We start from the raw sequence: 24,308 nt of genomic DNA, 5'->3' as shown, positions 1-24,308 counted from the left end.
AGCCCGAGGTAAACTGTTTCTAATCCTTCTTGTTTGGTTGAAAAACTAAGATAACTGAATATCCCCGATTAGAAACCAGTGGCTGAGCCCAGACTGCATGCGGTTCTGCTGTTCAAGGGCCTGGTTTTTCCAAGTTCTCTGTACTGAGCCTTTTTGCAATGCTCACAAAGAAATTGTTGCTGTGATTGCCAGGGTGCCAATGTCTCCAGGCAAATGAAGCACATTCATGTCCCTTTTCTCTGCCTAGTGAGCAGAAATAAAGGGTGCAGTGGGACCATTCTTGCCAATCCTTGGGGCTACCATGGGAACCCGTGGTGGAATTTCCAACAGTTCAGGGGCCAGCCTTGCCAAATCGAGAACATAAAGGTTTATGTGGTCTGACGAAGGAGATTTCCATCATGTGATAATGAGAGACAAGGAAAGACTGCTCAAGGAGATGCATGATGTCACCTCAGAGTAGTTTTCTGTTCCAGGTCCAAGGCTGGTCAAGATCCATACTAGTGCTGCACTGTTCTTAGCAGTACTTCTCTTTCCGAAGCAGCCTCCTGGCTAGAATGCAGAGTGGGAGCAGGGGCTCTTTCTTCCCTCCTTGTGTTAGGAAAGCCCCAAGCCAGTACTTATGCAACCAAGGCGGACATTTCTAGGATCCAGTCCCTTGATCTCATTGAAATTCAGGAAGCTGTGTGCCTGCTCCTGGCTGAAGTGCAGTTTGGCTGAGCTTTTGTTCCATTTATGAATAGTTCTTGCTGGAAGTCCATCACCCAGAGGCTGGCTCTCCCAACAGCCGGACAACAGAGGTAAGCATGAAGACATTAAATTACAAAGTAGGTACATCTTTTGTAATCTTTCATGTTGATTAGGTGGAGTTCCCCATCCCATCCCCCCCCCCCCCCGTTTGGGACTCATAAAGTTGTGGTGGAAGTTGGAACGTACTATATTAAAGACTCAGATGAAATCTAAATGCTCTGAATCTAGATGGGTTTGGGTGATTTTACTCACTTTGAGAATTAAGTGTTTATTCCTTTTTAGGTTCACAACCATAGTGTATGCACATATTTATTTGTGTAAGAAAGCATTTGCTTAAGCCAGACAGTAGTATTTACTTATGTAGAAGTTTAAAACCAGAGAAGGGATTTCTTGAAAATGACTCATTAGGACTGGAGGGTTTTTTTTTTTTCAGTTGTCAAAGTCCATGCTGATTTCATTGTGTACAAGGGAATGGTGGTCTAAGTCTGTTCATGAGTCTCAGAGTGACTATGTGTGGCCCTCACAGCATGCCTGTTTCCAGTGCCATGACACGGGAGGGGCAGTTCAGGGAGGAGTTGGGCTATGACCGGATGCCCACACTGGAGAGAGGTCGGCAGGATACAGGACGGCAGGACGCGGGTAGCTACACACCTGACTCAAAGCCAAAAGACCTGCAGCTGTCGAAGAGGTTGCCCCCATGCTTCAGCTACAAGACATGGGTATTCTCTGTGTTAATGGGGGTGAGTAGTTCAACACTGTTTCAGAGGACAGCAAACACCATATCCTTCCAGTGCTGACCATGTTCTATAGAGTATAAGGCCCATAGACTGGGACACAATCTGTCTCAGGTGGGTCAAGCAGGAACAGCTCCCATGTTGGTGGGGTGCCTCTTGAGTGCCAACATTTTCTTTTGTTTGTGTCCTATCAGTTACTTTTCTCAATATCTGCTGGAGAGTGAAGGCTATACCCCTAAACCATAGGTCATCAGTCAGGTGCTGGCATGACCCTGTACTCCTGTACATCAATGGTCTGTGAAGGTTTGGAGGCCATCTCATATTTCAGGGTGGTTCTGTGGAGTGAATGACAAGAGCTGTGGCCAAGGCTGGGGTTAGGACTGTGGAGCAGAAAGGGCTACAGAAACCTTAAGAACTATGGGGTGGGAAGAATAATGGGGAACCATGGAGAGGGCTAAGTTGGGTGTAGCTAGAAAATAGATCTAAGCTAGCGCAGGGTGTGAGGTGCCATATAGTGCCCCAGTACATGTGTACATAGTCTTGCAGCTAACCTGGGTGCTTTAAGTGTCATTTGGCCCTGAGTGTGCACAGTAGCTGAGGACCAATCCACTGCATGCATTCTTTTCTATGTCTGGAGCTGAGTTTTGTGCAGCTCTCCTCTGAGAACCAATATTTAGATGGGGAGTTCTCCCTTTCCACATCTCTAGACCTTTTACAGATTCCAGTTTGGATCAGTTTCTGCAGAGGCAGTAGGGTAGGCACTTGTTTTACAGGCTGAGCCTGGACCTGGAGAAGGATCCTGAATCCCCAGATATTAGCCCCTCCACCAAAACAAACAAACAAAACAAACAAACAAACAAACAAACAAAACACCAGTATGGCATCAGAGGTGGGAAAGGGGAAGTTTCATTTCTTGGGTTGTGCTGGTCCTGCCAAGAGGAGTTGCAGCCATACAGGACCCAGATATAGGCAAAATAAATATGGGAGGGAGTTGGTTAATATGGGGAAAGTTAAATTGCAGTCAAAGGGTTAGGTGCTGCTCCTCAGATGTCTCATCATCAGATAGAGCCAGTTATAACCTGAATCTATGTCACTCTTTTGCAGAGCTGCCTTCTTGTGACCTCTGGGTTTTCGCTCTACTTGGGGAACGTGTTCCCCTCCGAGATGGATTATTTGCGCTGTGCAGCAGGCTCTGTAAGCAAACTCCTCAGTCACACCAGCACCCTGATTCTCCCAACACAGGTTCAAGCCTCTGTGACCTGGAGTTTGTAGGTTTCTGTTAGCTACTCGTGTGACTAGTTTCAATAGTTTTGAAACTTATCAGGTCTGACCCCTATGTGGGAAACAGCACTTTTTATTCTGGGATGTTGTGGTGTCTTCCTGCTCCTGCTATATTGGGTGCCACTAAGGCTTCTGCCCTTGGTAGTCACAAGACTATACCCCGTTCCTCCCAAATCCTGATGCCATATTTTTACAATCTCATCCATTGCCAAAGGATACTGTCCTCACAGGAGGAATTGCTCTGTCTCCTGCCTCCCCAGTATCTGACTAGTTCAAGCTGACACTCTGGGTCAGTGTGTGGTAGCTGGGCTGTGGGGGCCTCCTTAGAACCACCCCATTTTAGGATCTCTACTGCTGTAAAGAGACACCATGACCACAGAAACTTGTAAAGAAAAACATTTAATTGGGGTGGCTTAAAGTTTCAGAGTCCATTACCATTATGGCGGGTGGGATGTAGGCAGGCATGATGCTAGATCAAGAGCTGAGAGTTCTACATCTTGATCCACAGGCAACAGAACTGTCTCTACACTGACTGTAGCTTAAGCATAGAAGACCTCATAGCCCACCCTCCAACAAGGTCACACCTAGTCCAACAAAGCCACACCTCTTTGGGGGCCATTTTCTTTCAAACCACCACACACCCTATGGTCCTTGAGGTCCTAGATCCCCAGATTCACTCCCTGTTCCTTTTGCTATTCAGCTGGTGACTGGCTGGCACAGACTCCTGGGAGTCTTTTCTTCCATAACCCCCTGCCAGGATCCCCTCCCCCTCCCACAGGACCCTGCTCCCATCAGTAGCCTGAGTTATCTTAAAAGACAAAGAACACATGGGGTTCAGTAGTTAAGAGCACTTTCTGCTCTTGCAGAAGACCAGGAATCAGTTCCCATCACCCATGATGGCTCATAACCATCTGTAACTTTAGTTCAGGGGATCTAATGCCTTGTGCTGACCTATGAGCACCAGACATCCATGTGGTACACGAGCACACATGCAGGCAAAAGACCCACACACATAATATACAATAAATAATTCTTTTTTAAAAAAGAAGGAAAGAAAGACAAAGGATACCAGCTTCTTTTAGCCCCACAACCCAGCCATGTGCACATGTTGTCATGGGCCTCTTTGCTCCTTTATAATAAAACTCCTTGAAAGAATGTGAACTCTTCCCTGCCACTTCCTCTCTGGATATGTCTACCATGCCCTCATCATGGGAGCAGGATCACAGTGATTCTGATCCACATTGCTTCAGCATGGCAATACCCGCTCAGTCCCAAAGGTGGGGAACACCCATTCCTGCCTTGCTCCACCCTTGGCAACTGTCTTCCCAGATGCTACTGTTTGGCCTTTGGGTTACCTGAGTGGGTCCCAAGCCCTACCTCAGGTTTCAACACAGGTTTCCTTCCCTCCCCTACCATCCACTGTATGGCCTATATAGACATTCCCATTGGCCTTTGTCCTGTGAGCTCAATATCCTTTGAGGTCTCCTCTGCTGTTCTTCCAGGGGACTAGGGTCCCATTGCCCACATGCTTGATACCATGGCCTGGAAGACCCAGGCTGACCCCCGTCCAGCTCCCCTGACATCCTCACTAACCTCCTCCCCTGGTTCTTGATCTGGCTTTGGAGTCACAGTAGGATCAGACATGGCCTGGATGACAGCTACTGAGATAGAGGGACCCCTAAATAGAAGGGTCACTTCTGTTTTGGCCACACAGATACTTTTTCCTTCTGAGTAATTGTTCAACAATACCAAGCTATAGTATGACTTCCACTCTCATCCAACCAAATGCGATTTAATTAACTTTTGAAAACTAACATTTTTATAAATTCTTTGAGAATTTCATACACACACATACAATGTATTTGGACACATACTACCTCCACTCCTTCCCCTATCCTCTCAGATCTATCTCTGACCTCCCTATTTCTCCTCACAACTTCATTTCTTTTTTTCTTTTTAATAACCCACTGGGTCCAATTTGGGCTGAGTCAACCTACCATGGGCCATGTCATAAAAAGATTAAAAGCAGCAAAAACCTGTCTTTCCCTCCCCCAACAGCCATCAGCTATCAAGAGCTCCTCAGCCGGGGTAGGGACTGGTGAGCCCCTTCCTCATAAATACTGTTTTTAAATTAAGTTTCTTGAAATATCAAGGAACTTTTAGGGTTGGGGAGCTCTTTGTAGCCAGTAGGCTGACAATTATGGTTTGCCAGTATGACTCAGATCATTGTAGAGGCTTAAACATTATAACCCATCATTGCCTTAATTGTGTGCTGAGCTGGAGGTAAAACCCAAGGTCTGTAGCACAAGAGCCCTAACACTGAGCTCACACCTGGCCTGCAACACACTGTTTCAAGATTGTCCCATATCCAGGGGACAAGACTCAGGTAACTCAGGTTCTGGTTTCTTTTCAGTGCATCCCCTCAGCCATTGTGAGCTTCGCTGTGGGGAGGAGAAACGTCAGTGCGGTAAGTTAAGCCTTCCGTGAAGCCTTCTTTGCAGACTTGGAGACCCCACAGCTCTGAGCTGTGAAAAGCAGATGTTGTCTTGATTTCTTCAGTATTTTTTAAAAAAGGAAATGCCTCCTGCTTTGTTTTCCAGATTCCCAACTTTCAGATATTGTTTGTCTCCACGTTCGCTGTCACCACTACCTGCTTAATCTGGTTTGGATGTAAACTGATCCTGAATCCGTCAGCAATAAACGTGAGTCACTGGAAGGGGATTTGGGTCACAATATGTTTTTACCTGAGTCATGTTTTCCCACTGATGTCAAATGCTGCTCCCACTGAGCATGGGTAGATCCTGGTTAGAGATCCACTGAAAATGTGTTGCTCTTGCTGGCAAGCAATGAAGATTGTTGCCTATGCTTCTAAATGAAAGAATCATCTCTGCTGACTTCTGAGTTTATTCCATTGGGCAAACCTATTGATGAATGACATGTTAGTGTCTATTTCCTAACAGTGACAGGCCTAGGATGCAGCTCAGGGACAGAGCATGCACTTCTAATATGTGCAATGCTTCATATTTTAGCCCACTATCACACATTAAAAAATAGCAACATACTACTGTATTTTATCCAGTCTATGGTGTTGTTTATAAGGCATTTGGTTACTTTTTGCACTACTGAGAAAAATGGGAAAAGATTACATAAATTGTGATACTCAATGAGAAAAAAAAATCTCCCCAGAAATAAGGATGCCCTATCTACTCCTGTGAGAACACACAAAAATTCAAGGAGCCCAAATCACCTGGGCCTGTCTTTAGTCCCTAAACAGCCACTCACTGTCAATATCTATGACTTCTGACCTAACATCTCCATGACTCCTCTGGAAAATATTTGGAATATGCACTTAAAAGACCTATAGCTTCCAATACCATAAAGCTAAACATGTTATAACATCTGCAAGGTATAAAAGTGACTTCTCCACTCCTTCATCGCTTGCCTACCTGATGCCCACACTAGTGTATCTGGTAAATGCATTGACTTAGGACTTTCTTTTATTCTAGTTCCATAAAGGTTCATATAACCTCTTCTACAACAAACCATGCCATTGGAGGTAACCTGAATTTGTGTTCCTGGGCCTTGGTTGCTTCTATCTTACTTGAGATAAACTACTTTTTTTATTCCTTTTGGAGATGCAGCAGACTGGACACTTTTATTATTGAATGTATGTAGTAAGTTGTTTGATATGAAAAATAAATATAAAATTTTAATTGTGCCACAAAATTTGAAAATATTCTCTAAACAAAGATGCACTACAGAATTAAATGCGTAGAGCTGGGTATGTTAACATATGCCTATTATCCCAGCCCTTAGGAGATAGGAGGAGGAAGATTAGGAGTACAAGATCAACCTTGACTGTGTAGCTAGTTTGAAAACAGTCTGGGCTATATGAGACCATGTTTCAAGAAACAAACAAAAAACCAAAACAAAACCCTAACCAACCAAATAAAACATATTCCTGGGAATAGGTCTAACAAGAGATTAAAAACTACGATACATCTTTTTTTTTATAAATATTTTACTTTATGTGTATGGATGTTTTACCTGCATATATGTCTGCACTGTGTGTGTGCCTGGTGACATTGGAGGCCAGGAGAGGCTGAATGTCACATACACATCCAGAACAAATAGAGGGTGAGACCACAAGGCAATGCAGGTCACAGTGAGAGGCTCCTCTCCAAAGTCTGCATAGGGTTGTTCAGTAGAGCACAAAGAAGGAAAGGGGTCCCTCAAAGACAGGTGGGGATGCATCCTCCCACAGCCAAAATACTAGAAAGCAATCCTAATAAAAGGGTAGGCTGGGCATGGGGTTACAGGCACCATCATAGTCAGTCAGTCCAGAGGCACATCAAATTGAAGACTTCAGGCTGTGATCTGGGTTACAGTGAGTATGGATTAGCCAAATGGACCCCTTATCTCTTACCTGCCACATAGATGAGATCTTGAGCTGTACAGGCACAGCTAGGAGAGGCTGCTCTCTCCCAAGCAGGAGTACCCTGAGGGTGGGAGCAATAGATACAGAAGTGACAGAGGGTACCTTCAACACACTACACACTAGGATCCCTAAGAGAAACTGGTGCCCAAGGAAGAGGAAACCACACAGCAAGGTAGCTCCCCGCATTCCCAGAGAGACTCTCTGATGACAGATGCAGGCGCTTTGGAGAACTGTTTGATCCTTGTATGTACCTTCTTCAAATGAAGACACTGCATCATGGCAAGTGCAAACCTTGGAGAAACACTGGCACACCCATGATTAAAAAGCATGCATGGGGGGCTGGAGCAATGGCTCAGCAGTTAAGCGCATTGGCAATGGACCAGCTGCCCCAACCTCACCTGGGACTTAGACCCACAGAACTTCAGTCCCCCCTGGGCTAGGTGTCAGACTCCATAAATAACTAGACTCTCCGTGGCCCCAATCACACTGAGACTTTATGGTTATTGTGTCAAGAGAATGAGCTTGCTGGGGTAGGTGGAACATGAAGAACACAGAATTTGGGCCAATCCTGCTCAGAAACTATGTTCAGGGACATCTATGTAAGTGTTGATATAGCCACAAAGTGGACAGACATTCAGGAACATGGCTCCATCTGTGTGGGTTGTGGCACACCGTCCTGTAGGCCCTTCCCCAGATACTCTGGGCTCTCGTAAGTGCTGGGAAACCTTTGGGGTCTATACACTGCTTTCCCTGGTGGTAGGGCACAGTTGTTCTTGCTCTCTACCCATCTCCTCATGTTGGCATGATGGCTAATCTTGGTTGTCAACTTGAGTACATCTGGAACTAACTAAAGTCCAAGCAGCTGGGGTCAGCTGTGACGAGTTTTTCTTGATCAGATAGTTTGAGGTAGGAAGACCTACTCTAAATCTGGGTCACACCTTCTGGTGTCAGCCCACATAAAAGACATATAATAAAGCAGCCTTTGCTTTTTGCCACTTGGTCTCACTTGTGCTGGTGAGGCTAGCTCGTGCTGAGGCATTCCTTTGTTCATATTAGAACCCACTTTTGGGGGATTCCAATATAGACCAAAAGCTAGCACCTCTCTAGGATTCTAGCACTAAATTGGACAAGTTTCATAGACTTTTCCAAAAGACACATGAAGAATCATCTATTTACCCCAGATAGAAAAAAAATTACAGACCAAAGAAATGAGCCCAGTTTGGTGAATAATTAAGTTCATCTGTTACTTACAGAAACAAGGGTAACCTTTTTTATAATTGGGGAGGGGCTCAGAGGGAATGTTAGTAGGGCAGATCTCACAAGGGTCTCCTGTGTGTCTGCTTCAAGGTGGTGATGCTAATGTCCAGGGTATTGAAAACAGCTACACTTTAACTTGCTTTTGGATGGTGAGGTAGCATGTTCAAAATCTGCATTATATGAAATACTCACTTTGAGGCTGTGCCTAGCCTTGGGTTATTCCCATTTAATAAAGCAACAGTCTTGACCAGAGTTACTCTATTTTGAATGGAAGTGGCAAGAAAGAATGCCTCAGTCTACATCTTGCTTACACAAATAAGAAAACACACTGTTTGCCAAGATGTAAAAAATGGTAAATGGTAAATGACACCTGGAGTGTATCAGATACACCAGACACACATGAGCTTTTCAATCCTACTAGATGGAATCCCCTCCCTGGGACTATAAAAGAAGGAGCACCCAAGACCAAAGTGTAGAAGGCACAGTCACTTCCATGAGACTCACCAAGACTCACTCACTGTCACAGAAAAGAACTCCAGCCCCCCCATCCCTGTGTTCCAGCTTAAGCATAGTCTCTTCTGCTAATCACACCAGCCCACCTCAGACTGACCCTTGACCCTTGAAACTGACCTCTGCGACCTACATTTGACATCCTTTTGCCTGAACAGCTCTGCAGTTAAGACTTCTTATCCAGGGCTTTGGTGGTGCACGCCTTTAGTTCCAGCATTCAGGTGACAGAGACAGGCAGATCTCTGTGAGTACGAGGCCAGCCTGGTCTACAGAGCGAGTTCTAGGACAGGTTCCAAAGCTACACAGAGAAACCCTGTCTTGAAAAACCAAACCAAACCAACCAAACAAGAAACAAAGACTTCTATATCCAGCCCCTTAGAGACTTCTCACACCTGTAGCAACTCTGCCTGACTTCAGAACCTCAGTTTCTCCAACCACTTGGTTAAAGGTTTTTGCCTCAGCTCTGTTGTAGTCTGCTCTAGATTTTGATGAAAATTCTCATTTTTCATTGCTATTTGGCTGTCCTTGCCCCTGAAGATCTGGGGAAGGGGGGGCAAGCTGTGCTTGTCTACCAGTATTCCCTAGCCTGGCCCCAGGGGTGGCTGAACATTACAGAGGGGCTAACATATTTTTCTCTGGCTCTGTGCCCATTGGTCTGGCAGGGCTGGGTGTACAAGGCAGGCTGTATGCAGTTGCAACCACCCTGCTTAGAGCTCCTGGAGAAGTTGCAGTCCCTGAGACAGTCTACTCTGACCATCACAGGCTCCTCTTGTCCAAGAACACACTTCTGAGGATTGTCACTGAATTGCTATCCTCTTCTGAGTCTCCCCTGACTGTTCATTGTCAGGGTCCCAATGAAGCAGACACATGGAATTAATTTTAAATACCATCCACATATTATTGATTTCTTATTTCATTACCTCATGACATGAATACATAGTCAGGGTGCATTTGATTCTTTGGCATTTACCAAGGCTCACCATGTGGCAAAATGAATTTTTCTTAGCTTTCCATAGGAGTTTTCAAAGAATGAATGATCTGCTTTATTTACACAGAGAATTGCATTTTTTAAAATGCTGGCTATATTACTATATAAGAATGGTAAGGACAGCAGTTTCGGAGACACCATTGAAGAGACAGTTATTGCCCTCACAGATTCTAGAGCAGGGGACACCCACACCATCAGAGCTACCAGGGAAGCATCAGGGCAATGTACAAGCACAGGTAGTAATGGGGAAATAGGCAAGCATCTCAATTGTGGCCTTCACAGAAAAGGATGGATCAGATGGTTCTGTGACCCACCCCCAGCCTTGTATTTGCAATTTCTATAAACTGCATATGGAGCTGAACAGGCTCTGAACATTTGTGTTTGTGTTCTGTGTGTGCTTAGAATGGGGTGGGAGATACAGTTCAAGGGCTTGATATAAGAGGCAGTTCATCTCCAAAAGGAATAAAAAAGTAGTTTATCTCAAGTAAGATAGAAGCAACCAAGGCCCAGGAACACAAATTCAGGTTACCTCCAATGGCATGGTCTGTTGTAGAAGAGGTTATATGAACCTTTATGGAATTAGAATAAAAGAAAGTCCTAAGTCAATGCATTTACCAGATACACTGGTGTGGGCATCAGGTAGGCAAGCGATAGGTAGGCAAGCGATGAAGGAGTGGAGAAGTCACTTTTATACCTTGCAGATGTTATAACATGTTTAGCTTTATGGTATTGGAAGCTATAGGTCTTTTAAGTGCACATTCCAAATATTTTCCAGAGGAGTCATGGAGATGTTAGGTCAGAAGTCATAGATATTGACAGTGAGTGGCTGTTTAGGGACTAAAGACAGGCCCAGGTGATTTGGGCTCTTTATCTACCACATTCCAATCTTCCACAACCATGAAGTTCTGTTCAATCAGTGTGAGAGATTTCCAGCCCAGGTGTGGCTTTGAAATAGAGAACTTTGGTTTTTAGGCCCAGTGGCCTATGGCATGTCTTTGCAGAGCCATTCACTAAGAGTAGTCTTAAAAACAAGAACCTGGGCCAGTTTTATGGCTTAGCAGATACAGGTGCTTGCTGTCAATCCTGATGACCTGAGTTCAATCCCCAGGACCCACAGGTGGAAGAAAATAACTGACTCCTGCAAGTTGTCCTCTGACTTCCATGTGCATGGAACTACTGGTGCCCACACCCCAATGAATAAATTTAATTATCAAAAAGTTTAACAATGTACAGAGAGAGAGAGAGAGAGAGAGAGAGAGAGAGAAATTGAAAGAGAGAAAAATCAGCCAAACTAAAAAAAAGACACACACAAAAGAGGGGCAGTATGTTGCCATGGTTTACTCAGGCCTACAACAAAGAGAGTAGATCTGGATTAACCAGCTGAAGCAGGATGGTAACTTTCTGGGGGTAAGGATAGTGTGGCTGAGGCACACATTTCCTTTGCAGATTAATTTTAACCTCATCCTGCTCTTGCTGTTGGAGCTCCTCATGGCAGCCACAGTGATCATCTCGGCAAGATCCAGTGAGGAGTCCTGCAAGAAGAAGAAGGTGGGTCTCCCAAAACTACCTTCTCATGTTCCTGAGCTGGGCCTGACTGTGGAAGACCATGAGTGGGAGGAGACAGGCGTGGGTGGGAGACTGATAGCTGAGCCTAGGGGGTGATGGTAATGCACCACTGCCTCCCTAGTGTCCCTCCCGTCTGTACCATCTGCAGGACTGTCACTGGAAGACCCATTCTGTGAAAATGCTGGTAAGCTCCAATTGCAGTGATTGGACATGTCCATATGCAAGAGGAGATGTCTGCACTTGAGTTGTTCCTCTAGATTGAAGGGCTGTGACATTGAGGCTTTTAGACGTTAATTCCTGATACAGCAGCCAGCACCCATACTTAGCATTCTATGGCTCCATAAGGGTTTACTTCTTCCTAGGGTTCCATCTCAGATGGCACCAACATTTTGGATGAAGTGACTTTTCCTGCTCGGGTCTTAAAATCCTACTCCGTAAGAAAAAAACTCCATCTTCCTTCTCTTCTTTTGCTTTGGCACAGGGTCTGGCTATATAGTCTAGGTTTGCACTGAACTATCCACCCTCCTAACTCAGCCTCCCTGTGGTGGGTTACAGTATAAGCTCCATTATCACAACCCTGGGCTGGTTCTCCTAGTGAGTGGGGCAACTCCATGTCCATCCCCCTCAGGCTCAGTTCTGCCTGTGAGCCTCACTGTGGGTCCGGTGGCAGCTCCCACCACCACCCACCTCCTTGGCTGTATCTAGTAGTCTCTCCATGGTCAATGTGAAGAGACCAAAGATAAACACCTACTGAACCCATGGTCTGTCCTGAGGAGACCTCTATCTATACAGTGCATTCTGAGACTTCCATGGGGGCAGACTGTTGGTGTGGTGATCTAGCAAGGTGACTGTGTCGTTTTCCTCCTAGGTGGTAGAAGTAATTGCTGGTGTCTCTGCTGTACTTGGGGGTGTGATCGCTCTAAATGTAGATGAAGCTGTCTCAGGCCCACATCTCTCAGTGACATTCTTTTGGATTTTAGTGGCTGTAAGTACTTCATGTCACCTTGTCTATGTTTATAGTTAGCTAGACATGGCTGCAGCCAGTTTTAAGCCTCCCTCTTTAGACCCTACATGGCTGGATATTTTAGCACAATGTTGGTAACATTCAGACAGGAGAGCACATAGGAGAGCCCCCCCACAAAGAATCTGGAAACCAATGATTAAGTGTATTTGCATGAAATTTTATTTTAACTGTTACCATTATATTACTTTCATATTTTTCTAAAAAATTATTTTGCATTAAATGCTGCTGTGGTGAACATTTAGCACAGGAAATGTGTGACAGTTGGCCACTCTTAAATGTGATCCTTTTGCCATTTTAAAGCATCCCAAGTTTGCCCGTGTGATTTAGTGTTGTGATTTAGCATCTTAACAATGTTTTGGGTGCATGACACTCCTCAGAACAGTCTAGAGCAATTCCTCCACATTCATTATTTCTACACATCTCAAATCTCTGAAACCAGCATCCATTGTAGTTTGTGTTTCAGATATTGGTTAAAGAGGTCATTTTTGCACCATGGCGCTAGTGAGCTGCCATTGTCCCCTGGTTTGCCCATTCTGCTTCTTTGGCTAGGAAGACTTTTTGATTATGCTCTTGCCATCTCAGAGAAGTGAAAGGGACATGATGAGCATCCTCTACCTCATCCGTGGGCTTCTGAGCCAGAAATGAAGCTGCCCATGGGACACATCCTTGGCTTGGCAGCTTGCCTTCTGTTCTAGCTTGCTTTCCAGTGCTCTGATAAAAACAATATAACCAAAAGCAGCATGGGGAAAGAGGGTTTATTTGGCTTACACTTCTATGTCAGTCCATCATTAGGGGAATGAAGGGCAGGAACTTCAAGAAGGGTTCTGGAAACAGGAACTAATGCAGAGGCCATGGTGGAATACTGCTTACTGACATATACTTACATACCATGGCTTGCTCAACCTGCCCAGGGATAGCAACATAATGGCCTTGGCTCTCCTACATTATTAATGAAAAACCTATCTCATAGACTTGCCTACTTGTCAATTTGATAAAGGAATTTTCTCATTTGAGGCTTCTTCTTAGATGAGCTGAACTTGTGTGAAGCTGATCAAACAAACAAGCAAGCAAACAAACAAAAAACTAACCAGTACACTTTCTTAATCTTTTTGTTCAGCCATGAGGAGGCAAATGCCCACCAAAGCTGTGCTTCATCTCCCTTTCAGAGGCCCAGGGCACCTGTGATCACCTCAGTGAGTTTCAGCCTGAGCTATGTGTTCATCCTAGGAGAGCCCTGGAGACAGGTGCAAAGTTATCTGTGGAACACAGCTGTTCTCTGAAAGAGACAGGAGTGGGCCATGACAGAAATAGAAATCTCTTACATGTTTTAAGACAAAATAAGAAAGAATCTCATCTATGTGTTCTGCAGTACAGAGATGGTCATGGAGTTATACTCTGAGCTTCTTGGGGACAGTGCCCACCCATCCCTGTTCCCAGAATTAAACCAATGAACATGACCTCCCTCCCTATAGACCCATCCTCCTCCACAACCTATATGCTAGATTGCCCCTTTGTACTTCCCAGCAAGATATCCAGGTCCTACTCAATGTTAATCCTCTCTCCTGGCCAGCTGCACCTCTATGCAACAAGACTTCACTCCTCCAGGGTATAAGCAGCTTTGCAATGGGTATGGAAACCCAAGAAGGAGGGCCTAGGATTTGAGGGGAAGGAGAATTCCTGGGATGGTAGTAAGCCAGTCCTATTGGAATACTGGTCAGAAGATGGTCAGAGAGGGGTCTGGGATGGGGGTGGGGCTGATGCCTATCCGTGGGGGTTCATGTAGCAAAAGGCAATAGCCTTGCTCCAGGTTGCTGACTTGTTAGAGCCACACTAGTTGCTTCCTGACTTGTTGCTTGGAATCCTCTGTTCTCACTTCAGTACCTGTTCCTGCTGTAGCCAGAGGGCACTTTTGGAAATGCCACCCTCAAAAGAGAGCCCTGTGTTGACACATCTGCTTCAGGCCCTGCTCATGCACATGTAGCCACCTCTTGTCCCTCCTCTTCCGTCATCACTCACTTTTTCTCTAGGGTCCTTGACAAGTGCAGACTCCTTCGTGGTGTATTTAGGCCCAGGTATCCTGGGGACAGTGCTTCTGTCCTGAGGCCTGGGCATTTCCTTTACATTTGTTTCTGTGGATAAGAACTTTTGAGCTGGGAGATTGTTCAGGAGTTCCTCAGGCTGTTTAGCATCCTTGGAACTCATGGGCCAATGGCCCAGAAAGATGACCAAAGGGCTTACTAAACTTCTTGCCCTCTCCACTGTCCTTGTTTGCCTGGAGTTTGCAAAAGACATTTTGGTATCCAAAAGAGGAGCCCTGCAGCTTCCCCTGCCAAGGATAGACAGACCTTCCTGTCTCATCTTGAAGAGGTACTCACCTAACCCATAAAGACTTGTGTGCAGCTCTGGGTTCATGTTTCAGAAAAGTCCTCAAAGGTGCCAGAGGTTAAGGGAGATCCTGTGAATAGAGACTGACAAGGAGGTACAAGGAGAACCCTAGTTTGGGTCCTAGATCACAAAGCAGAGATTTCTCTTTATATTGCTTTTGGGCCCCCTAGACAGAGCTGCAGATATATCCCCATTTGCCTGTGTTACACACTGTGCTGTCCAAGTATGTAGCATATAGTCAAGTGACTGGGCTGACAGCAGAGAACACAGAGCACAGAGATGACAGATGTCATCAAGGTCATTGCAGGGAACTTGGAGACTTGAAATGCCACTCTGCCATTTTTGCAGCTTTTTTTGGCAGGAGCCTTAAATGTTTAAACAAATAGTTGAAGAACAAGAAGCTACCAAACTCATGAGATGCTACCCTAAGTCTAGGCCATTTATGGCATCTCTGGCTCTCCTTCTACTGGATAGAAGGGTGAATGTCATCAAAGCAGGAGTACAAGCTGACTTCTTGGACACCCATCTCTAAGATTTTCTCTTCTTTCCCCAGTGTTTTCCAAGTGCCATTGCCAGCCATGTGACAGCAGAGTGTCCCAGCAAGTGTCTGGTAGGTGAGGCCCAGCCCTTCTATGGTTCCATGATTCACACTCTGGGTGTGGCTGAACACAGGTTGAGAAGGAGAGGCCATCAGGGGCCAGTGGGCCAGAGCAAGCACCACTGCCCTGGAAAAGAACCCAGGGACCTGGCTACCCTGTTTCTGAAAACAAGACGTAAACACTTTAGGTTTGGAAGCCAGAAATTCTTGTTGCTGAGCAAGGAATGAAGGAAGAGACCTGTCCTTTAGCTTCATCCTGCCTCCTGTAGGGCTGGTTAGATGTTAGCAAGTGGTCTTTGGGCCTAACTGTTGTGCAAATGAGCGTTCAGTGCTGGGTTGTATGACCCTGATACACGGGGAAGCTTGGAAGAGCGGGAGAAGTTTTTTTCATCAGATAAGATGGTCGCTGTGAAATCCAAAAACTTGACAGTCATGCATAGCAGTGAGTGAATGGGCAGTTTGTCTGGAGCCACACACTGGTCCAGCCTCTCAGATTCCCAGGCAGGCAGGTGCTGGCCGCACCTACTACCCAAGCTCATCTGCTTCTCTGCCAGGTGGAGGTACTGATTGCCATCAGCAGCCTTACATCCCCACTGCTCTTCACTGCCTCTGGGTATCTGTCCTTCAGCGTGATGAGAATTGTGGAGATTTTTAAAGATTACCCACCAGCTATCAAAGTACGTATTCATTCGATTTTGGAACTCTTTGGAAACAGCCACTTACAGATAGAGTCTGGGGGGATAGCTATGGGGCATCTGCTGTTTTCCTAACAATGGTCAGGGCAAATGGGCACCCACCTGAACTAAGTGGCTTTGTCCAGTTTGCTCTGGGTGGGGTAGGTTGTACGTGAAGGGAGGTAGGATCTGATTTTCTTGCTAGGCAGCTCTGCTCTGGTTTCTGCCCACTGCTTTGTTTTTGTTTGTTGCTCCTCCCTCCTCCGATGTCTTAGTTCAGCCCTAGTGAGGCCCTACTTCCTTCTTCATGACTGTGGCTTTCCTCTGCCCAAGCACCCATGCACATCTCAAGTCCAGCCGTCCTCTTACAGCACACTGGGATCTCTGTCAGACCTGCATTAAGTTCATAGGAAGATCTGAGGATTGGAAGTGTTCTGACTCTGTACCTTTCATATGGGATGTCACCAAGTGAGATTCCTCTGGGGACTTCCAGCACATTGTAGGACTTCTTCAGGCTCAAGTGAATGCAGCTGGATTTACATCTTAGATGCTTGGCATTTGTTTGTTTCCAGGATAAATGATATCCCCCCAATGAGTGCCTCTGGCTTCCAAGTGCCATGATTAAAGGCATGTACCACTACCGCCCTGTGTTGGGGGTCATTTTTTTTTAAACACAATAACTTACCCTAGATTTTGGTAAACACCCAGAGGGATCAGAACTCTCCTGTACTCTTTCATTAATCTGTTCAAATGTTGCCCCACTGATCTGACAGGTCCCTAGTTATGGGAACAGGGTTATTTCCAGCCATCTGCTGTTATGAATAGCTTCTGGTTACCAGCCTATGTGCACATTTCATGTGACTCTGAGGATGATCACCTGGGAGAAGGACTACACAGACAGCAGAAATATCTGAACTCTTCTGTCCTCTCCAGAAACCTTCCTAGCATGGGTTTTCCAGAGTCACAAATCACAAATTTGATCTTTCTCAAGATGCTTCACTTGTGGAAACCACTTTTGTATAAAAATCCTTGTTTCACTGAGTAGTGGTGGCAGGCATATGCCTTTTTAGTCCCAGCACTTGGAAAGCAGAAGCAGGTGGATCTATGTGAGTTCAAGGTCAGCCTGGTCTACAGAGCAAGTACAAGACAGGCTCCAAAGCTACACAGAGAAACCCTGAAAATCCTTGTTTCTCTCAGTCCTTTGACATACTTTCTCACAGGCTGTGCCCCTGTCTGGAGGGTCCTTTCCTTATAGCTCACATCTGCTCCAGCCTCCTGTCACTGTGTACTGAGACCACCTTGTGCTGATGGTAGAGGCTGTAGACCTGCCTCCTTTTCTTCCTGACAGGAAAGTTCCTCACTGTGGGACACACATAGCTTTTGCTCTTATGTGTGAATTTCTAGTTTAATTTTTGAGACAGGATCTTGTTGTGTAGTCCAGGCTGGCCTTGAACTTGAGATCTTCCTGCCTGGGCCTCCTGAGTGATGGGATCATAGGCTCACATCATCATGCCAATCAATCCACACTATGTCCTTTATGTGTTAACATTTAGTTGTTCTAATGTAGTGGGCTGATGCTGAGAGGCATCTGTCTGGTTGCTTTGTGGATATTTCCAAAGCATTCTTTGCTACATGTAGTGCATTTTATTGCCATTGGCTCCTGGGCTCTCAGGACAAAGACTCTTTCTTGCCCTGTCATCTTTCCCTCCCTTATTGCCTCTCTCTCACCAGCATTTGGTGTTCAGGTCTCTTTGTTGGTAGGTCCTGGTCTATGACTTTCCTTCAGCCAAAGCCACTTCAGAGCCAATTGTACCAATCTCAGGAGTGTGTTTCCTGCAGAGATATATATATATAATGAAAAATTTCGGTCACCCCTGCCCTTTGTACACCCTCAGCATGAGCCACAGGAGTCTCACATGTTCTTTAGCCTCCCTGTGGTTGTTGGATTGGAGGGGTGGAAGGAACACAGTCTGGCTCTTTTTTATGCTTACTTGTTAAATACAAGCCAGCAGAATTGGTTGAACTGAAATGTTCTGATTCAGATTACTCAAACAAGAAAGCATGTTTGGATGTTTAGGGCTCAGTGGTCAGGGGGTGTTGTGACTCTGTGGAAGCCTTAGACAAGGGGAGAACTTGCAGGAGTCTGCCTGAGGACCTGCTCATGTCTTTGTCTTTCACTGTAGTCCTATGATGTGCTCCTCCTGCTGTTGCTGCTAGTGCTGTTGCTTCAGGGGGGCCTCAACACTGGTACAGCCATCCAGTGTGTGAGCTTCAAGGTCAGTGCCCGACTACAGGCTGCATCCTGGGACACCCAGACCTGTCCCCAGGAACGTCCAGGAGGGGAGGTAAGTGGCCTGCCTTCCCAGGATGCCCCATCCTGGGTCTTCAGAGGGTCCTTGTGAAGTAATAGACCCCTCTACTAAAGTCCTTTAATATTTGTTGTCACATTTTGTGGGTTTCCCCCCTTCATTTGCAGTTTTAGGCACCCAAGAAAAATCTTGGAGAAATAAAGAACTAGGTTATTTTTAAATGACATTTTAAATGAGTACAAACCCATTCATGAAAAAAAAATATCATGGTCATAGTACTTTCATAGATATAGAGAAAGCCTTCCAAAGACTCCCACAGAATATGCTATGCTCTGCAGTGGAGAGCTGCCCCTGCCTGGCATGTGGGTTTGCCTGCAGCTAGACATTCCTATTCTGTGGTCAGTGTGGTGGGAGTGGCCAGTCATCAGTTACCTGGACAATACTCTTTCCTGCCCCCATACCATCCTAAGTTCTGATGCCTCCACAACTGAGGTGGGGCCTACTAATATCTCCTTGAGTCATTTGTTCCCGCAGTGTCTTCCTGGACAAACTTGTCCACTGCCATCAAGGACCACAAAGTACCTGGTTGTTCTGTGCTCAAGGAGATATCCAGGCAGGTCCTGCCCTGCAGGTCTTATCTTTGCCTTGGGCCAAAAATGTACACCTGGGTTTGTGTTCTGACCAGCAGGCCATAGAGTCAGATAAACTGTTTTTGCCAGATTCCCAGAACTGTCCATCTTTGGAGCGCTAAATACTTGTGCAAGCTAGAATTATCCTATCTTATATCTGGAAGCATGTATCTGCCTTAGTCGTCTATTTCTTTTGCTGCCAGGTGCACACCCATTTAAAAACCTACCCCATTGGACACTATAGACACTGTGGGAGGGCATGTAGACCTTTCTAAGATGTTCTGTCCCCTTTCTAACATCCATTCCCCTCAGTTCTTTGACACATAAAGAAGCTTGCATACAAAGATGCTGCACAGATTGAGCTGAGTCTGCCTTCCTTCCAGGTCTGGCCCTGATGAGTAACACTGTCCTTGTCTCTTATCACAGGTGGCCAGAAGCCCCCTGAAGGAGTTTGACAAAGAGAAAGCCTGGAGAGCTGTGGTGGTGCAAATGGCCCAGTGACTACATGATAAAGAGACTGAGTCTTGGTGTCTGTCTGACCCCCAGCATGTCCAATCATACAGACTCTAACTGTCCTGCAATAACTGCTTGCTAACATGCTCTTTCCCTCCTGTGAGGACAGCCCAGGCTGCAAAGGTGGTTTCACTACCTGTAGTAGTTTAACTTTGAAACAGGTAAACATTGAAGGTTGCACCCTGTTGAGTGGGTCACTTCTATAGTTCTCAGGTGACCCTGCTGGCCTGGGTAATTCTTGTTTTCCAGCCCTCTTCCCTTCCTGATTTGCTCCTCACTCACTCATAGGTGAGTGCCTTAGGGCAATTCTGTGCCTCTGCTTGCTTGACACAGTGTGGGGATACTTTGCGAGAATCACACTGGCTCTGATTAAAATCATGGTCAAGAGATGGTTTGTATACCATTTCCCCAAACCTCAGAGAACATCTGGATTCTCCCAACTGATAAGACCACCAAGGAATCCATAGTATTGGGTACCTGTGGAACTGGAAACCATTTTTGGAATTGCTTTCCTACTGAGGTTGTCACTGAATCTGTTTGTCAGGGTGGTTTTGTTCCTCTCCTGGGAGGTGAGCAGCAGTGTTCCTTTACTGAGCTGGGGTGTGTATCAGTGGGTCCCAGAGAGGCTACTGGAAAGACTAGAGGTGCATTGTATGTTCCCAAAGAGCTGCCTGAGTCAAGGAGATGATGAAAATCCTCCTAGGCTTCTCAATTCTAAATGCACATGACTCAGACTGTCAGGATTTAAGAAAAGTGTGGTCAGTTGTTATTTTTAGTCAGAAAAATGCAAGTAAGGCACCTGGAAGGTAGAAAGTATCAAGCAAAGCAGTTCCATCCCCAGCCTTGGAAGTTCCTGTCCTGTCTTCATCTTCTGCAGCTCCAGAGGGCTGGGGCCTAAAATAAGTGCCATGAGCAGTGCAGAGCCCTCTAAGCTTTGGGCCTACTGCAGCTCTCACACCTTGATGGGTGGTGAACAAGCCATCTGCTAGGAGACCAGAGGCTTGAACATTCAGGACCAGAACGACACAGCAGGGGAATTGCTGTTGGCTTGCACTTTCTAATTTTAAAGAGTTAAAAAAAAACTCATATAAATGGGGTCCAAAAAATGGCTCTAATACACTTTTATTTGGTATTGTTTAATATGCTTTGGCAATAAATGCTAACATGCAAATGTGGTCATAGCCTGTTAAATGCTTCTGAAAAAACAAAAACAAAACAAAACAACCAAAACCAGGGTAAGAAATGGGGCCTTACCTCAGAGTGGAAAGCCATTTTTAATTTATTCTTTGATTTGTAAAGACTGGTGGTGGGGAGAAAGACTAGATCACCAGTCACGGAGAAGCCTCCTATACTTAGGGAGGAAAACCTGTGAAATAAAGATGCCTTTATTCCAGTGGTTCTTAACCTTCCTAATGCTGAGACACTTTAATACAGTTCCTCATGTTTTGGTGACCCCCCACAACCATAAGACTATTTCACTGTTCTTTCCTAACTGTAATTTCACCAGTTATGGATTATGATGTAAATATCTGATACACAGAATATTGGATATGTAACCCCTGCAAGGGGGTCATGAGTCACAGGCTGAGAGCTACTGCTTTAAACCAAATGAAAATGATCTGAAGTTTGGGCTTTAAAACGATAATTCTGACAGACAGGGAGAGCAAGAAAAGAGATATCTTGATATAGGATGCAGTTATGGGATTATTGAGAAACCTGGCACTAGGGGAATTCCCAGGAATCTACAAGTATGATTCCAGCTAAGACTCTAGGCAGTAGTGGAGAGGGTACCTGAACTGGCCTTCCCCTGTAATCAGATTGATGACTACCTTAATTGTCATCATAGAACCTTCACAGAGTAACTGATAGAAGCAAATGCAGAGATCCACAACTAAGCACTGGACCAAGCTCCCAGAATCCAGTCAGAGAGGAAGGAGCAGTAATATGAGCAAAGGGGTCAAGATCATGATAAGAAAACCCACAGAAACAGCTGACCCAAGCTCGTGGGAGCTCACTGACTCTGGGCTGACAGCAGGGGAACCTGCATAGAAATGAACTAGGCCCAGTGAATGTGGGTGACCCTATGGCTTGAGCAATTTATGGGGCCACTGGCAGTGGGACAAGGATTTATTCCTAGTACATGAACTGGCTTTTTTGGAGCCCATTCCCTATGGAGGAATACCTTGTTCAGCCTATATACAGGGGGCAGGGCCTTGGTCCTGATGTGACAGACTTTGTTGACTTCCCATGGGAGGCCTCACCCTCTCTGAGGAGTGGATGGAGATTGGGGGTGGGGGAGGGAGGAGTAGGAGGAGGGAGAACTGAGATTGGTATGTAAAATAGAAAAGATTGTTTAAAAACAATGACTGGATGGATGGATGGATGGATGGATGGATGGATGGATGGATGGGTGGGTGGATGGATGGGCCTTCCTCAACACAGCCCAAGGCACTACATAAGGAGTGCCGCTCTGTGTTCCTCTGGGCACAGAGGGCTTACTTTGACTACCCTAATCTCAAGGAGAGACACTCAGCTGACCAAGGGACCCGAGGAGAACACCTGCTCGGAAGGACCTGGGACTCTATCCCCACCTCTGGTGTGGACAGCAAGGGAGCCTGGAGGAAATCGAGGGTGGGGCAGGGTGTGACTCCCTGGTCTTTGTGACTTGGTGTAGCCTGAGTGCCTTGGTTGTCTGTGTGACCCTGACAGGTGCGTGGGAGATGTGGAGGGGGAGCGCATACCCCAGCGCAGGTAGCAGACACTTGAGAGCTAACCTTGACACATGGCCCGCACTGTCAGGGGTCTTAGTCCCCACCCGCGCCCCCGCCCGCGCCCCCGCCCCCGCCCCGGCACTGGCCACTCCTTGGACCACTGCATGGGACTAGATCCAGAGCCAAAACTCAGTGTGAGTGCCAGCATCTGCGTTCGAACTCAGTCCGCTCCTCGGGTATCTGCGCGCCACAGCCAGCGGACTCCCCTCCTGCGCAGCCGTCAGCAGGTTCTACAGCCTGCGCGTCCACGAAGCCCCACACCCCGAGTGGGGCGCCGCTCAGCACGCCGCAAGCCGGGCCACCAGCGCCACGGGTCTGCACAATGCACCGCGCAGCCGGAGCCCGTTGCCAGGGGCGACCACAGGACGCCCAGCCGCAGGGCTCGGAGCTGGAGCAGAACAGCACGTGCTTCAGGGCGGGTCCCAGGTGAGCACTGTTAGCCCTCAGACACACCAGGCCTGTCCTCACCAGCGCCCAGGTCCCCCTCCCATCCCGCGTTCCGAACCCCACCCCGCCCCCCTCCAATTGGAACCCCAGACTTCGCTGCTTAGAACGGCAGAACTTTCCCAGCCTGACCCTGACACCTGTCCACTTTCACCCCACCCTGCCTTTTCAACCTTCTTTCCCTCACCTTCCTACCTCCCTCCAAACTCTGTAACCGCCTCCTCTCCCTGACCCTACACCTGTGCCTCAATTTGTGACCTGTCTCCCTACCTTAACCTCCCCTTCTTAGTTCCAGACCTGTATTCCACCCCTGACTTGTTCTTCCTCTCGGACCTTCCTAACTCTGCCCCAAACCCATCTCTTCAACCCCGGACTTATTTCCTTAACCCTGAGCTGTCTTCCTATTCTTACTTATCCATCTCCTCCTCAGACCTGTCCCCCACTGGCCCTTCTTTCTTTCTATTTGACTCCTCATTCCCAAGTCTCCAGCTCATGACGTGTCCCTTTACCCCAGACCTCCCTTTCAGACCTCCCTCTTACACTTTGGGCCTCAGAAACCCGCCTCTGAATCCCTGGCTATGTTTGACCTCTCCACCCTTTTCAGCAGGGGCTGGGGGCCAAAGGAACCAGCTAGGCGAGGCGAGCATGGAGAATGGCGAAAGGAAGAAGCTGTCTTCCACTTCGTTGGATGAAGATCGGAAAGAAGAAAATAGTCTGTACCGTTTGTGTTCCGCATTTGCAGTCAGCCTTACTCAAAGGAGAGGGCAATAGGGGCTTTGGGATAGGGGAGAAGGCCCAGATTTTGCTGCCCCTGGGGTCCTAAGGCTTCTGAGAACTGTGAAACTGTTCTAGCAGTAGAGGGCAAAGCCCTGTATCCAATGGGTTCCTGGTCTTGCCCTTCAGACATGGTTCGCGTCTATTGGCCAATACCTAAATACCTTGAAGTAAAATCACATTCCATAGATGGGTACACATTTAGTTTTAGATATAGTTCAGGCTTACCATCTTCTAAACAGCTGGTATTGGCCTTGCCACTTGGACCATTCTGTGAGTGCTACCAGGCTCTCCTCTCTCACATCTGTGATGAAATGTTTACTTCAGATCTTGGCCATCATTAATAGTGAGTCTTACTGGTTTGCAGGTATTTCTTATACATCCTGTCTGTATACCAGTTCTGTGACAGATCAGCATATTATAAATACTCATGAGGATCTGTGTCTGGCCATTTCAGTCTTTCTTTTTAAATTTTACTTATATGTGCACTGGTGTGAGGGTGTCAGGTCCCCTGGAACTGGAGTTACACACAATTGTAAGCTGCCATGTGGGTCCTCTGGAAGAGCAGCCAGTGTTCTTAACCAAGCCATCTTTCCAGCCCTGGCCATTTCCTTAATCTAAATTTATAGGACTTTGGTTGGTTGGTTGGTTTTGTTTTTCTTTTTG

At 46.4% G+C, this 24,308-nt stretch overlaps 2 protein-coding genes across 4 annotated transcripts in view; both read left to right on the top strand.

The window, feature by feature from the left end:
• The first annotated feature begins 556 nt into the window (after positions 1 to 556).
• On the top strand, positions 557 to 19,745 carry Mlc1 (modulator of VRAC current 1). Of its 3 annotated transcripts, none has more exons than XM_051189586.1 (12): positions 560 to 797; positions 1,274 to 1,487; positions 2,586 to 2,675; positions 5,158 to 5,229; positions 5,363 to 5,464; positions 11,402 to 11,503; positions 11,884 to 11,955; positions 12,390 to 12,506; positions 15,484 to 15,540; positions 16,083 to 16,205; positions 18,386 to 18,547; positions 19,567 to 19,745. In XM_051189586.1, exons 1-12 carry the CDS (start codon positions 733 to 735, stop codon positions 19,639 to 19,641), a joined length of 1,251 nt encoding a protein of 416 aa, XP_051045543.1. In that variant the 5' UTR covers positions 560 to 732; the 3' UTR covers positions 19,642 to 19,745. The 3 variants fall into 3 exon arrangements, with proteins under 3 accessions (XP_051045545.1, XP_051045543.1, XP_051045544.1); XM_051189587.1 differs by having other exon boundaries at positions 565 to 797; positions 5,176 to 5,229; XM_051189588.1 differs by lacking the exon at positions 11,884 to 11,955 and having other exon boundaries at positions 557 to 797.
• Positions 19,746 to 23,360: 3,615 nt separating this feature from the next.
• Ttll8 (tubulin tyrosine ligase like 8) overlaps positions 23,361 to 24,308 on the top strand; it is a 41,356-nt gene continuing 40,408 nt past the window's right edge. The window contains exon 1 of the mRNA XM_051189585.1: positions 23,361 to 23,580. Within this exon, the coding sequence (XP_051045542.1) occupies positions 23,361 to 23,580 (220 nt within the window). The remainder of the gene's footprint in view (positions 23,581 to 24,308) is intronic.

The sequence above is a fragment of the Phodopus roborovskii genome, unplaced genomic scaffold, assembly GCF_943737965.1.
Source record: "Phodopus roborovskii unplaced genomic scaffold, PHOROB, whole genome shotgun sequence".
In the NCBI taxonomy this organism is placed as follows: domain Eukaryota; kingdom Metazoa; phylum Chordata; class Mammalia; order Rodentia; family Cricetidae; genus Phodopus; species Phodopus roborovskii.
This window is presented reverse-complemented; position numbering and strand designations above follow the sequence as displayed.